The 16,836-nt window shown below is 36.8% G+C and overlaps 1 protein-coding gene across 1 annotated transcript; it reads right to left on the bottom strand.

Moving 5' to 3' along the window:
- Positions 1-4,098: 4,098 nt before the first annotated feature.
- Positions 4,099-15,811, bottom strand: tmem229b (transmembrane protein 229B). Its single transcript, XM_060879298.1, has 2 exons — positions 15,527-15,811; positions 4,099-5,595 (listed from the first exon to the last, which is right to left on the bottom strand). The coding sequence occupies exon 2, from the start codon at positions 5,550-5,552 to the stop codon at positions 4,992-4,994; it is 561 nt and encodes a 186-aa protein (XP_060735281.1). The 5' UTR covers positions 5,553-5,595; positions 15,527-15,811; the 3' UTR covers positions 4,099-4,991.
- Between the last annotated feature and the right edge of the window lie 1,025 nt (positions 15,812-16,836).

Below are 16,836 nucleotides of genomic sequence, written 5' to 3' on the forward strand. Positions count from 1 at the left end.
ACATTTTTTTTGAAGCAGCAGCAGACTATGAGGATGAGGTAATAAACAATGGGTAAGAAAAGCATTTCACTTCAATCTGCATAATGAATAATATCCCATAAAGTAGAGGCTGTAAAAGTGACTAATGTTCTGAAAGTCTGATATTGATAATTGATATATGAATGGCATTAGGCTGAAAAAAACAACAACAATATTTTAGCGTGTAGGTTGATGTGGTTTTGTGGTGGTGTGATAAGGACACCTGGTGGACAAAAGACAACATTACAGCTTAAAGCACTAATAACCTTTGTCTCATAAACATTTCTTAATCAACTAACTGGACTCTAAGGACTAAATGGAAATAAATAGTTAAATCTGTTTAAATAAATTGATAAACCGTTTATTAAATTATTATGAATATTTAAAATTCCTGCACCACCTAAGAGGAACTGAATTAGGCTTAGGAATATGGTTTATTGTTATGGTAATTTCAAAATGTGTTGATTGATATTTGTAGGTGTGGTGGTGTTTATTAATGCTTAATGAGGAATTTCTAATCACTCTCACTCACTCATCTTCTACCGCTTATCCGAACTACCTCGGGTCACGGGGAGCCTGTGCCTATCTCAGGCGTCATCGGGCATCAAGGCAGGATACACCCTGGACGGAGTGCCAACCCATCGCAGGGCACACGCACACACTCTCATTCACTCACGCAATCACACACTACGGACAATTTTCCAGAGATGCCAATCAACCTACCATGCATGTCTTTGGACCGGGGGAGGAAACCGGAGCACCCGGAGGAAACCCCCAAGGCACGGGGAGAACATGCAAACTCCACACACACAAGGTGGAGGCGGGAATCGAACCCCGACCCTGGAGGTGTGAGGCGAACGTGCTAACCACTAAGCCACCGTGCCCCCCGGAATTTCTAATCATAGCTGGTAAATATGTCATGTATGGTTATTGGTGATAAGTAGTCAAACTTGGGTTACCCAGTTGAATCCTGTATCGAGGACTGATCATCTACTAACTAGATGATGAAACACAAGCCAAGCTAGCGGAGCTTGTAGACGTAGAAGTTTACGTTTATGTTCATGCGTCTGTATTACTTGGCTAAACTGGTCAAGAAAATGCTTGAAATGGGATCATTGTGTTGCAACAGGTAGCCTTGCTGCCTGAAAGCTCCAGATCCACTGCATCCCTGACCAGAAATAAAGCAGTTACTAAATATGAAGGAATGAGTTCATGTTTTATATTTTCTAATTGCAAACCAACTTACATACAATATAGTATTAGTAGCAAAAATTTAGGAAATTGATCATTTCTTTCAGCAATTAAAGCTGGCAAAGATGGTTAACCAGTTTGACCAGTTGACTCTGTCTGTCTTTATGCAGCCAGTAACTGGTCAGACGAAGCATTCCACAGAGTGTATGAGAATGGTTTGTCAGGATAAAAAGTACTGTTAGTCTGTGATGATTTCCATACATATGGTTACTTCATGTGTTATTCCACATTTGCCTTAAACCTCTAGTGATGGGGTTTGTTTCCCACATCTGTACAGCATGTGCCTGGGGCGTTTCCTCTGGGTATACTGTTTCCTCCTTCAGTGTGTGTGTGTGTGTGTGTGTGTGTGTGTGTAATTGTGTAATTCTGCCTTGTGCCCCAGGTCCCCTGGAATAGGCTCCAGATTCCTAGTGGCCCTGTGTAGCATAAGCAGTTTCAAAAATGTGTGCTACAGTATATGGTGTGGTTGGTCAAGGTTCATTTAAGTGGGTATAGTTATATAGTACTGAGTTGATATGCTATTGGAAACCCAAGATTTGTAATCACTGTAATGTTTTCACTGATGTTGGGCCAGAAGAGCAGATTTGGTAGAATCCAAGCCATGTAATCTAATACAATTTCTTCACTGCTTTGTGTATTAAAAAAAAAATTACTTTAATGCAATACCACATGGAGTCCACGGGCAATAAATATTCAGCAACAAATAGTATGTTTATATAACATTGTCCTTAAATGCAATGGATGTTATTAAGGTTTAAGGACTAATGTACATTGTTAATAACTAATTAAGGACAGAGACACATTGCAACATTATACTACAGAGCCCCTTTACCAGATTTACAGTTAAGGGTAAAACTAAAAGTACATACTGTATAAATAAGAATGTTTTGAAATATGCCCTTATCCAAAGCAAATTACTTTATACAACTGAGCAGATGAAGGTCTTGTTCAAGGCCCAACAGTGACAGTTTGGTGGTCCTGGGCTTTGAACTCATAACCTTCTGCCCAGTAGGCCTTGGCTACCACTACGCTACCATTTCCTCAGTAACAATAATGTGGTTCTTTAATAACCTACAAACACAAGATCTCAATAAGCAATTTCAGTAGTGGTCATTTTTCCCAATAAAGTAAACAAAATATTTTAAACCATGAGGGAAAATAATAAGTACAAATTATAATTCACTACCATTTTACCATTTTAAGCAACAATAATTTGAAGTAAATGATATGTTTAGGAGTTTCAGCCTATTACATCATCTTGGAGAACCTTTGGTCCGCTCTTCTTTACAACATTGCTTAAGTTCATTTATGTTATGAACTGAGGGTGTTCATTTGTGTACAGCTCTCTTAAGATGCTACAGTATCACAGTAGGGTGAGGTCTGGACTTTCCAACACATTTGTCTTGTTCAGCCTTCGAGATTGTCTTTTAGAACCATTGTCCTGTTTCATGACCTAATTTCAGCCCAGTTTAAGCTGCTGCACAGATAGCCTTACATTTGAAGATTGTTCTGGTATAAAGTGATGTTCAGCATTGTCTCCCAAGATTTCCAGGTCATATGGTTGCAAAACAAGCTCAAATCATCATCCTTCCCCCAATGTGCTGGGTACGTTATTCTTCTCATAACTGTAAATCTGAGGTCAAATATGATCTACTTGTCTTGGTGCTATATTTGGTATTCTACTGGTGCAATAATGGCTTTAAAGTATGGCATCATATAATCTTCATCCACCAGGGGAAGCCCATGGGAGTCACTACTACAGCCTGTACTGTAAGTGATTCAGACTTAGCTTTTACATAAGTAGCATTTTGTCTCAGGTTTGCTCTGCCTTTGCTCCACTGACACACAGAGAAGTCCCACAAGAATCAGTGTTGGATAGAATGTCTGCTTTTCTCATCTCATCTTGGCCAGATACTCTGTAACGACCTTGGTTTATTACTTTGATGCTTATGATTCCCAAATAACAATCATAATACTATATAAACACACACACACACACACACACACACACACACACACACACACACACACACATTTATACACTGCATATACTGCGGTCTCTGAACTGCGGTCTTTGAGACTGCGGTTTCTGTGTGGATGTGGATGTATGTTTTGGATCACTGTCCTGTTGAAAGATCCAAGAATGACCCAGTTGTAACTTTGTGGCAGAACCTGCCAGATTTTTTATTTAAAATCTCCTGCTACTTCATGGTGTCACTTTATTTTTATACCCCTGTGAAATAAGACGCCAAAGATGACCATGTGTTCTCATTTTAATATGTTCTCCTGATTATCAAACGTTAGGACAATATTCACTCACACTTTCATTAGTCTACACTGCATGCCAGTTAACATCCTCCTTTTTTACATGGAAGCTGCTAAATGATACTTGACTCTTTTGTATTATCTTTAAAAAGATCTTGTATTCAGATTTTTTTTACTGTGAATAGTTTTTTCAATAAAAAGAAATGCATTATTTCTATTTAGTGAACGGATGGGATATTCTGGGTTTTTAACTTCACTGTTGATCTACTTTGATCTAAAAACATTTTAAAATTATATTTAAGATAACCAACCATTTTTTAACATGCATTTGTTAAGTTGTTAATGTTTATGTTGTTAATTAATGTACAAAAAATTGTTTTAGCCCATTTTTTGCTTAGTTTTTTTTTTTTCATGTTTGGACTTTTCATTCTAAAGCCTTGAAAAGCTGTTTTTATTATTATTACTATTATTATTATTAGTTTAAGGACTTTAGTGCACAATGCCTGGTCAATTTTGATTAATACAGGATATTTTAGAGAAGGAAAGAAAGAACATAGCAGCTGATCACATCTCATCTCTCTTAACACTCTTTTCAAGATTCACACAAAATTTTAAAACATTCCATATTTAAATCATAACTATCAGCAGTACAAGTGAATACAGTACAGTACTCCTTTGTGTCTTAATCCATGTGGTTAAAAATAAACACAATTCTTTTTACAGAATATATTTTTAGATTTGCCTCTTGTTAAAAAATCTGGAAGACACTATTCTCATGCATGTTCAAGCATTCTTTTTTTTGTTCAGTATAAAAACACTAGATTCAAGTTCAATGCATTACTTTAGGGCACAGTATACAACATACTATAAGCCTATAATAAGTTACTTAACTAGCATTAGATAAATATGAATAAATAAATAACACAAATTCAACAAGTACAATTTTTTTTTAGCCTAATAGTTATTTGCTTGTGCTATTACACACTTCATTTTAATATGCTAAAAAATATTGGGTTTGTTTTTAGCATTTGTTATTTTCTGGCCCATTTTTCTGTTTTTCAATATTTAATTTCCCTAACAATGTAAGCTTTCATGTACTTTTCTTGCTCCTTATTCCTCCCACTGTTGCTGAAGCAGACTGACAGTACAGGAATGGGCAAATGATACAAAGTCCACAATCTCTGTTTCCCCTGGAGTAATAGGATACAAGGGGATGCCAGAATGAGGCATATAAGAAATTGGACACTATTGCAGAAAATGCATTTCTCATCTGTGAGGCACCAATACCACAGACCTTATTGTAGCTGAGGTTTTCTTTTTTTACTGATCCACACCTGAATCTTAACATCTCTCTCCCAGATAATGGGTGAAAAAGGAGAAAGCTGAAAAACACCTTCAAGAGAAAAGAAAAGCAAATACATTTTTAAAGATCTAGAGGGGAAAATGACAACTCTCACTCAGTCCACTTTCACATAGCCATTGGCATTGGTGGCCACTTCTCTGGCTCCTCTTCCTCTTCCTCCTCCTCTTTCTCCGCTTCCACCTCCTACAACCTGGCCAGGCTCAGCCCACTCGTCAAAGCGCAGCCGCAATGTGTTGCGAATGACCAGACGCTCTACTATTAGCGATGCACAGAACCAAGGCAAGGCGTATTCAGCCGTTATCAAGCCCATGAAGTTGTACTTGAATTGTGAGTAGTCCCAAGGGCAGGCGTTAAACTGCCGCAGCAGCAACCCTGTTCCGAACTCCCACATGTATGTCCATAGGGTGTATATAAAGCAACGCAGCAAGACGTTGCAGCGATCCCGCAGGTGCAGGTACATGCGCTCAACTATCAGGATGCATGTTCCATAGATAAAAAGCGCCCACACGCTCGTCACACCAGGGAACTTCCAGTTGCAATTGACCACAAACTCCCATGCTGCTGTAAACATGACTTCGCAGAAGTAGCCATGGATGGCATACAGATACCACCGAGACAGCGGTGTCAGGGGCTCAGGGGTCATCGCTGTTGCCATGGTGACTGGGCCGTTTGATCCTTTCAGAACTCTGGGGGTTTTGCTGAAAGACAGAAAAAAGCAACAGGACATTACAGTAGGTTTATACATAAAATCTCAAATGTTTTAAAAAAGAGATGATGCATGTGCCAGTCAACATACATGAGGTAAAACATTCAATTGGTTACATAATCTATGTACAGTCATATAAATTATCTGCCTTTACTGTCCATCCACACACACACACACACACACATAAACACATACCTCATCCTATCATGGAGGACTGAGGACTGTATAGTGACTGCACTTCAAACCACCAAGTTGAATTACGCTTTGTCCGTGCTTTTATGAACAAAAGAAATATCAGGCCACTAAACTGAGCTCTTTTCTCCAAACAAGTGTTTCCTACAAATAACTACAACACTGAGCCTTTCTGAAGCTCAGTTCAGAAAAAAACAACCTCAAATCCACCCACCTACTCGCCCGATTCAGCCTGACCCAAGCCTACAGTGGAGGTGTGAGAGTTGTGCAACATTCAGGGCTGAGAACTGGAAACTTGCTGTTGATGTAAACTGAGAACTTAAACCAATATGCTCTGATATAATCTCTTTCCAACATAAAAGTAACTAGCTTTAAGAACTCCCAGGAATGGACCTAGTGCTTTTTTTAACTTCCTAAAAAAATGTAGGTGGTTTCTGGTTTGTATTATTTTATTTTTCACCTCCCATGTAGCTTCTCAGGTTCAAATTGCAATATGCAACCTCTCGATAAAGTAGTGGCAGAATGTAACCTATTAATATACTACAGTATATATATAACGTTCCCTGAAATGTAACTGTATACCATATCTGAATTATTTAAATTGAACAGTCTGGAAAGTATTTGGTATACTGTACATTTGGGGTCATGATACAATAACAATGAAAGAGATTATATTTCTCAGAGTGGACCTCACAAAACTGTCTAGATATGTAATAAAAGTTCAATTCATCAGCAAGACAAGTGCAATTCAGGACATATTGCTTCATATTTGCTTATGAAAATGTACGATTTACACACTATTCAATAGAGCAATATTTCAACTCTCAGCCTCAGAAGACTGACACAATTACTGATTTTTAATTGTCACTATGTTTGCATCCATCACTGTTGTGCGTGCAATTCCCAGCATCCATTACTCAAAAATAGACCATTCTATCATTGGGCATCTCGACCAAAGGAACACAATATCTGGACTACTAGCTATTAGTGGCATAGTACTAGATATTTCGCACTGGTTCCAGAACAATGTTCATTTGAATATAAGAGTTAAAGATGGACAACATGGAGTGTTGTGTAGTCAGCGTGTTAGATTCAGCTTCATTAAAGGATGTTTTCAGCAGAGAAATGTTTGTATACATGTTGATGTGTGTATCCAGAATTTGCCAGATGAGAAGCTACCTGAATATTTTTTCATAACCAAAGATTACAAAGATATCTGAATGATATAAAAAGATAGCAGTCTTTCCTATCCTATAAACGTAAGATTACTGTATAGGATTGCAAATAGAAATTGAGGAAACCTAGACTTATTATTCCACCCAAAAGCTGTGCAATATGCATTTTTGAGATGTGGTTTTCCAGCATGCAGACCAGAAGCTTTAGAGACTAAATTCACATTGGCATAAATGTTCATTTAAGCAGGATGACAATGTGTGAAATGTTGTAGGAGGCACACAATTTAGGATGAATTGAATAGGATAAAACTGTTTAACTATAATATAGTTTTAACTAATTTAACTAATTTAAATATATATTATCGATGCAAATGTTCATATATTTCTACCATGACGTAGACAAAAAAATAACAATATAAAAAAATAATAATGTTAATTAAGGTTAAAAGTAAAAAAAAAGGAATGTTAATGTCAATATTATGAACATTTTTCACAGTGAATAATTCACATGTATTGAGTATTATAATGCATTTTAAGAAATCTGTTTTGATAATTTAAGCAAATGTATGAATTAATGAAAAAAACACTGCTAAAATACTGTTCTTTTAATCCAAACCTCTGTTTTAAATCTCCTTTGTATTTTATGTTTTAAAGAAGAAAGAAAATGATACTAGGTATTAAGTTGGTGTTCAGATTGTATTAAGAAGCTCACAAATTTAAATTCACAAATTAAAAAAAAGTGTATTTGTAATAATGAAAATCTAGCACTGTAACATTTTTCGCACTACCTGACATACAGTATATCTGCATGTTTGTTTTTGTCACTTGTTTTCATATCCCATCCCCCAACTGTTGGCTTTTCAGTCAGCAATGATATTGATTGTTACCCAGTTAGGCTTTTATTGACACTCCCAGGAACTCAGGCAGAACAGAGTCAGATATGAGCTCTCTTTTATAAGCCATTGTATAAAAAAATTGGCATGAATCCTCTAGATAGAAAGATTTTATATATGAAATCTTCCTAAAATCCAAATAATGTGCATGTCAGTCATCATTGATAAGTTTTAAGGGTGGGATGACGTACTTCCTTTTCCCTGTCAATCAGAGCTAATCATGGCTACACTACACAATCATGGGCCTCCACCCTGAAAATTTCAAACATAAGACATTTGTAAGTGTGAATTCAACAAAAGATGGCGTTCTACAAAGTACAGTGCAAGCACATCTACAGAACCTGAAAAATCAAGCATTTCTTGCACAATGTACTAGCTATAGCTCTGGGTTAATGAGTCTATCATAAGAAGAAAAATGCACTGAACGGGAGTATGGTTCATTGAGGTTAGAAAAAAATAACACTATTGTCTGTAAAAGCATTGCTGTTCATTTCAAGCTTGTGAAAGACCTCCTGCATATTCCACAGCACTACTAGAACAACATCCTGTGCTCGGATAAAAAGTTTGCATTCAACTTATACAATGTCATGCTTCAAAAAGCAAAACACAACATCCCAAAAATAAAGAAAAGCTCCCCAACTGTGAAGCATGTTATTTGGATGTTTTCCTCCCACAGGGACTAGACGGCTTGCATTCATCCAGGGTTACATCATGCAACGTGCCTGATACTAAACCGTAGGGGTGAATAACTAAAGTGGCTGAAACTACAGTTCCAGTATTTCCTACATACATCTAATGATCTACAAGGCTTGTTTTCCATCAAGCCTGTTAACCTGACTGTTTGACTCCCAGGTTCTCTGATCACAGTAACCCAACTAATCTACTATTTAGAAAACCCTTCATTAGGTTAATCAGAAACAAGTCTATCATTATGTTCTAATAATACATGCAAACAAATAAAATAAAGACATTTATGCAAAAAAAAACTTTTTTTCTCTCAATCTTGGCAGCAGTCATTGATGGCTGATTATACTGGTACTAGCTCTTGATTGCGTAAACCAATCAGTGAAGAGTATTTATTTCATAATGTGATATTTGTGATAAAAACAGTGGGGAAACCGTTACACTTTATTTGACCCTGTTGCCGTGCTGTCTGTGGTGAGGAAACGGCTCGTGTATCCTTTTATAAATGCTGGCTTTTATGTTGTATGTAAACAAACCTGTCTGCTCAGAGTTTCTGACTCCAGGAATAGATACTTTCAACATGCTCATAATGAGTACATCAATACAATATGATACAATAGTTCGGTATAGATCGAGCAACATGATCTCTAGGAAAGCTAAGCAATACCAATTTACAAAATAACATGGGGTGGAAAGAAGGGATGAAATTTGTTTCATTATGTTACAGGGCATTTGATCTATCACAATTAACTCCTACATGCTTTATTCAAGATAACTGTGATTCCACAAATACAGTTCATACATATTTGGACTTTGATAAATTATTGTTACATGAGCAGTCTTCCATAAAATAATGAATTATTGCAATCTTCCGTTTTAATTTGAGGATATTTATCCAGATCAGGTAAACAGTGTGAACTTTTTTATATGTGGACTCTTTTACACCGTACAGCCCTCTAGTTTGTGTTAGATCATATCACACCACCTATAACACTGTGCCATGTTGTGCAGGAGCAGAACTGACATTTTGACAACTGTAAAGCTTTTACAAACTGAATTGATTAGGTTTTTGTCCACTATTAAAAAATACTTATCAAAGCATGGCATTTACTATGTGAAGAAATCACACAAGGTTTATAGAACTTTAGACAGACTGAGTTTTTAAACCACAGTGCTTATTAAATTGCCTCCTTATCCTTATTATATATATTAAGGAAATTAGAATTATGTTATTATGTGAAACATAGAAGTATGTTATGGCAGAAAAATCCCTTAAAGATTCAGTTACCAATTCCAGGTTTGGCAGGGACTAAGAAATAAAAGTATATAGTATCTATAATTTTTAATTAAATCTGATTCACTAGGAAATACAGTACATTGTATTTGAATCTAACAAAATGAAATTAGTGCCATGTCATCATCAGCAAATCTGCTTTATAATAGAAGGTTTCCAAATATCTTTAAAATGGCACGCTAAGGCCATCCTTAAAAATATTTTGGTTTGCGGTAACAGTAAAAAAAAAAAAAAAAGTCGGTCGGACTTAAAGCAAAAAATAAAAATAAAAAATTTGAGTCTGTCCTAAATTGACAGGGTCGGTCGGGTTACGGCAAACAAGAATATTTTTAAAGATGGCCTAAGGGCAAAATAATTGAATGTGATTTTGAATTGGTGGCAGATTTAATTTTCCTAATTTCACCAGGATTTAATGGATTGTTCTAAAATACTGTAACATCATTCATCATAAGCCATGTATAAGGACAAAATTTTATGTCTGTGAGAAGATTTCACATACACTGTACTGTATGCATAAAAACCTTTATTTTTGCATATTTAATTTCTACATTACTGCACAGTGAAATTCTTTCTTTGCATATACCAACTTTGGAGGGTGGTGTCAGAGTGCAGGGTCAGCCATGATACAGTGCCACTGGAGCATTGAGAGTTAAGGGCCATGCTCAAGGGCCCAACAGTGGCAGCTTGGCAGTACTAGGGCTTGAACCCTGATCTTCCAATCAACGACTCAGAGCCATAATCGCTTGAGCCACCACTGCCTCTACGAGTACCCTATCAGCTCTGTCTGTATTATGAAAACAAAGACATTTTGTTCTTGTATAATGACTGGAGGACTCAAGGTGTTATCAAAGATAAATGTTCCTGCTGACAGACAGATTTTCTCCACTAACCGTCATCCAGATCACTCTGTCCTTTGCCACAAGAGAGTTGCAGACAAGCCTTTAGAGAAGCGTTACCTGTTCTTTGACTCAGTGATAAAATGCTTTGAGTAAGCTTCCTGAATGCTGTGCTCAGTATCCTCCATGACAGGAACCCTTAGAAGTGCCCTGTTTACTACTTTCCGACGTTGGAAGAATTAACGAGCGTGCATTCTTATTCTCGCAATGTACAGAGGATGCTGATGAGGACGTTGGGTTTCTGCCATGATTTCACTCCACTCTGCACAAAATAAATGGCAGTAGATCAATAGCACAGGCAGCTCAGTTACTTCAGGGCAGCATATTGGCTCTTGAGTGCAAAGACCCTTCATTCCTCTTATCAGATATGATTTTCACTGATAGGACTCCAGAGCAGAGGGCCAGCATCTGATGCTCATATTTCACACTGAAGAGAAAGTATTGTCGTTTCACACATAAACACTAGCATGTTGTGTCTTGCATTGTTTTTGGGTGCTAAATTTAATTCAATTCAAATTTATTTGTATAGTGCTTTTTACAACTGACATTGTCTCAAAGCAGCTTTACAGAACATAAACACAGAAAAAAAAGGTTATTATAAGGAGTAATATAAAGATTAATAGAATACAAAATTTAAGATTAATATTAGATATATTTAAATGTGTATGTATTTATCCCAAATGAGCAAGTCTGAGGTGACTGACGTGACAGTGGCAAGGAAAAACTCCGTTAGATGTTAAGGAAGAAACCTTGAGAGGAACCAGACTCAATGGGGAACCTCATCCTCATATGGGTGACACTGGAGGGTGTGATTATAAATATACAGTCCGACAAATCTCCTCTATAGTATCTCGAATTGTACTGGATCACTTTACATTAGATTAAATTGTTCTTTAAATTAAATTGACCAGCTTGCTCTTAAGGTACAAATAATGGCACTAGTCATTCCATAAGTACATGTTACACAGGACTCAAAAATGAAATAAAATAACCTGCCAGTCCAATACTATATACTGTTATATATATTTGGCTTTCACAAGCTTTATGTTGCGATCTGTAAAAGTAACAAATTCTTCTACAATATTTCACATACAAAGCCAGGTCTTAAGATCATTATAACATAAAAGGATGTTGTACAAATGGAAGGAAGGGATCAACAGACATGAGAACGCTCCAACGGTCTTGAACACTCTCTATTTAAAAGTTCCAAAACAGCTATTAGTGTTTTTTTCTCTCTCTCGCTCTTTCTCTTTCGGCTAAAAGGGATTAACTATTACCTTTTATTTTGGACCATAAAGCTTTCATACAATAATATATGTTATAAACTATGCAATAGTTAAGCCTTCCCTCCATATTTTAGTTGAATTTGTTGTAGTGCTGCGGGTTCATACTTTTTAAATGCAGTGAAAGACTCAGAGGTCTAACAGCTGCTGCTTTTGTCTTCAGTTTCTTGGACTGAATCAAAGACCCTGAGAATGCCCTAAGCCCTCCAGACAGCATAATATTGGTCATAATGAGGGGATTAGGACCTTCCGATACTTAAAAAGGCAAGATTTAGCAACATGAATGTGGAAACTGGCAAGCTACATAATTAACAAAGCAGCATGACGTAGCAAGCTTTTGCTTGGGTTCATAAGAATTCATGCTGAGTCTGAGATCAGTTGCCTTTGTGCTATAATGAACTACTCCTACTGCAAGACTACTACAGCTCCAATCAAGATGGATTGGTTTCATTCAGGGAGGTACTTTAATTTAAGTGTTTACCGGCTAGATGTTTCATTTTAATCCAATAATTTTTACTTCAAAAAATAAAAATACAAAATTGGAAAGCACTACATTGGGGTCAAAAAATAAGTCTAAGTACACTAAAGAAAATGCTTCTATTTTGCATTTTTTTTTTTAAATATATGATTTATTTTAATACAAATAAATGACCTTAACAGTAGCTTCAACTTCATTGAGAGGTACAATATTTATATAAGCTTAGAGCTTCTTTTGCTTTAATGACAGCATTCACAAATGCTGTCATGGACTCTATACCTCTGTGTTAAACCTAATGATCCGTGTTAGATTAAAACCACCGGAGTGAATATGTGCTTCAATGGATGGGATTAACCTCAAGGAAAATTAGATTTTTTTGTGCAAAGGAGTTAACATGTTCAATATGAACAAGTTACTTATAGAGTGACCTACAAATCTTGCCTGATGAATATATTAAAAATTTCCTTATTTTTCCAAATTAAAAATTAAGTTTCTTAATGTGGTCTCAGACTTTCTTTAAATCCTTGTATTTCATCGATCTCTTAATACATATGTTTTATATAATTGATTTCCACTAACCGTGAACACTTTTGTTTTAATGTCCTTAGTACCAAACACTTATTCTGCCAAAATAGAGAGGGACTTCCCAGTGACCCTAATTCATCCTGTCAGCCCAGCCAGGCCAGCACCAGACTCCAGCAGCTCAGGGGAAAAGAGAATTGAACAGAGCTTGTATAGCTTTAGGTGCAGCTCTTTTGTTCTTTGTTAGAAGTAATTAAGCGATTATCAAATCGCTTAATTACATTACACAGCTTCTTCAGGTAAAAACCAATGCAGCTTTGACACTGTATATGCTCTTCTAATAGGAATCTCACCGCTGTCAGTCTAGTCACAGGATCCATGCAAGGTTTTTTTTTTTTTTGGACTTAGTTTAATTGAAGCATGGAAAATGGACCAGAAAGGATTCAAAGCAAGTATGATTAGCACAAGATTTTGATGTGGAGTGTTAAAACCGCCTGCAGTGCACAGGAACTCATTTCACTCAAGCCAAATCCTCATTTAATCAGTTGTGCTCTGAGGATCAGACTGACTGAGGATCAGACACTCTAGTGCTCTGGAGCACAAGGGCAAATTTTCTGCAGCTTTTTCATCTGAACCATGAGAAAAAGGTCATGCACAACTTAACCATCATATATTTGTATCACTATTATGCATTTTACAGCAGGTTTGTCTTATCAGGAATAATTGCAATTTAAACATGGAGCTAGTGTAACAGATTGAATGCTACTATCTCATAACCTAAACTTGTTATTATAATGCCAAGGTTTAGACCTTGGTAGTATTTTTTTATGAGGTCTAATGGTAATCACAATGATGAGGGGAAAACTTGACACTAAGATAAACAAACCAGAAAGGTTTGCACACCTGCTTTATTAGTTATTATTTTATTAAAACCTTTTTTTCCTAGAACACATGGACTTTTTGCTTATGTCTATTCAAAGAAAGCAGTCTTTGTTTTAATGTAGTCTAATAAATAATTTGAAAAAATTAATAAAATAGTTATAATATTACAAATTTTTATATACAGTAATTGTCGTACATGTGTGTAAATGGGAATCTGTTTTAATAACTAGAAAAAAAGTTATTATTCAGGCTTATTACCGGAAAGAATATGAAATCAGTTTACTCTAAGAGATGCAAGGGAGAACAAAAACAAGTATAGTGATATGTCTTTTGGTGTTCTTGTGTTTGATAAGGCTCAATATGTTTCAGTAAGCAGTCAAATATATTGCACAGGATCTCATATACTCCTATACATGCTCCATTAATGAAATCAATTCACTGTGTCATGGTTAAAAAAATATGAATACAAACTTTAGAAAAAGCTCTAAGGTATTGTGAATGTTTTTGGCTGAAAAAACATTTAGACATTTTTGGCTGAAATCAATAGGTAACTATTAGGTACCTATTTAGTCTTTTAAAAGAGTCAGAGCCGTTTATAGGTTAATTAAGATAACACAAATGAAAGAAAAACAAAGTTTAAAAAGTAAACATTTTGTGAAATCATAATCATGTTATTGCTGTAATCTGTATGCTTTAGTATTACACCACTTTTTTGCAATCTGGTTTATAATGTAGTCAAAATAAAAAGAACATAATGTGTAGTATACGTATGAAGCTGGGGTCTAAAGCAAATGCACTAAAAGTGTCAGTGGAGAAAATGATCCAAGCACATAAAGTTACATGATTTTAAGATGAGTTCCTCATGAAGGCAGGTTTAAAGTGGATGTAACCAGAGCACATGAGTTCAAATCTGGAAGCGTGACAAGCTGCAAAGCGAAGACGTGTTACTGTGTCTACGGTTTCATCTATTTCCCTCCACATCACCTGAACCTAAAGTGACATCAGTTTAAGATGAAACCGTCCCGCTGCTGAATAGTGTGTGAAAACAGTGCGAGAATGTACACGAGTGTGTGTCTGTCTGTGTGTGTGGTGTATGTATGTGTGGTGTGTGTGTGGTGTGTATACTGTGTGTGTATGGTGTGTGTACAGTATATGTGTGTGGTGTGTGTGTATAGTGTGTATGCGTGTGTGTGTATGTGTGTGTGTGTGTGTGTGTACCGGTACTTCTCCAAGCAACGACTGAGCGAATGACGCTGCTCATAAATGTACATGATACAGTTCAGCGTTAGTTCAGGCTGCATCAGCGACGCAGCTCGTGTGTTAAACACCTCAGGTTCTATTTAGAAAAAAGGTCTTATGCCTGAATGCAACGCTGCACACACACACACACACACACACACATATCAGGTGCGTGACGGACAGTTGCACAAAATGAATATAAATTCACCAGATGCTCGGATGCGCTCTCAGGATCTTCAGCAGAGTTACGCGATTTAAACATCTACAATAATAATAATAATAATAATAATAATAATAATAATAATAATAAGCTATAAATAGGCCAGCAAGTGAACCAAAGGCATCTTAATGAGTAACAAGTCCAAGCTTCAGTGAAAAGTCTTACCGTGTTTTATTGTGGCACTGCAGTGAGTGTGGGATCGACCCTGTGACAGTTCATTGTAATCATGCAGAGGACAAAAGGCGAAACAGGAACATGGTCGCATCAGTTCCCTCTCGTCGTGTGTTTGCCCCGGCTAACCTCCCTCTCCCTCTCCCTCTCTCCTCCCTTATACTCTCCAATGATAACTGACACATTTTCCTTCACTGCAGCAGGAACAGCACATGCTCAGAGCCGCGCTCCGGTGTCCGGCACTACTGCACTGTGCTCAGTGTTAACTGCTTCACTGCTGGCGCGCTGCTCTCCAACACACTGCACTGACAGTGCGCACGCGCGAGCGCGCGCACACACACTCACACGCATACGCACCATACACACACATTCAAACACTCTCACATACACACACTCACGCTCAAGGTTAAAGGTCATTTCCCCCAGTTTGTCTAGAAAGGCATTCACATTTTTTTTCATCAATCTTGCTCATAAAAGCAATTTTATGCTTATAAATAAATAAATAAATACATTTACTCAATGTTGCATAGTCCTGTCATGTATATAGGAATAAGGAATAAATGTTCCTAAGGGTTACTTAGCATAGCCAAATTTTCTAGGTAGACCATTTCTATCCGCTTCTGTACCAGCCTTGTGCAATGCCATAAAAGAACATTTCAATCCACAATTCTTCACTCATTTGTTCTTGTCTATCAGAAAGATTATTCAGAATCACACATTATCTTTTACTTCCATTAACCTCTTCATCCAGTCCAGTATACACCTTCACACACTCATTCATACCAATTTACGGTCACCAGACCACCTACCGGAATGTGTTTGAGAGGTGGGAGGAAAACAGAGAACCCAGAGGAAACTCACCTTGAAGCTATGAAACTTTCATTGATGACTAGAATCATGTTATTTTATATTTAGCACATTCTGGCTAACCACACTAAAGAACCACTGCTGGAAACATACGACACTTGCATACTATATTCCCTGCCATTGCAACAGCTCTTTATAGAACATTTTTTCATCAATACTATTTGACTTAGAACACTTTCCACACAAATCCATCAATTAAACCATTTTTCTGAGTGTGTGAGAGATGGGGACATTATAACATTGTATTAAAAAAGGCACACGTGTGAAATTCTTTCAAGAAAGCAAAAAGTTCTTGTGAAGGTTCTGCATAAAGCTTGGACAGTTTCCCCTGAAAGTACCAACTGAAGACCACCGTGATGTAGATTTGACGTTTTGCCAAAGACTGCAGTGTGACGCCAGACGCTGTCCACCTCATGCAGTGGTGATGCTTTTAAGAT

This window comes from Tachysurus vachellii, chromosome 10 (assembly GCF_030014155.1).
Source record: "Tachysurus vachellii isolate PV-2020 chromosome 10, HZAU_Pvac_v1, whole genome shotgun sequence".
NCBI lineage: Eukaryota > Metazoa > Chordata > Actinopteri > Siluriformes > Bagridae > Tachysurus > Tachysurus vachellii.

Coding starts and splice junctions, on each gene's coding strand:
- tmem229b (XM_060879298.1), bottom strand. CDS start 5,552: ATGGCAACAGCGATGACCCCTGAGCCCCTGACACCGCTGTCTCGGTGG.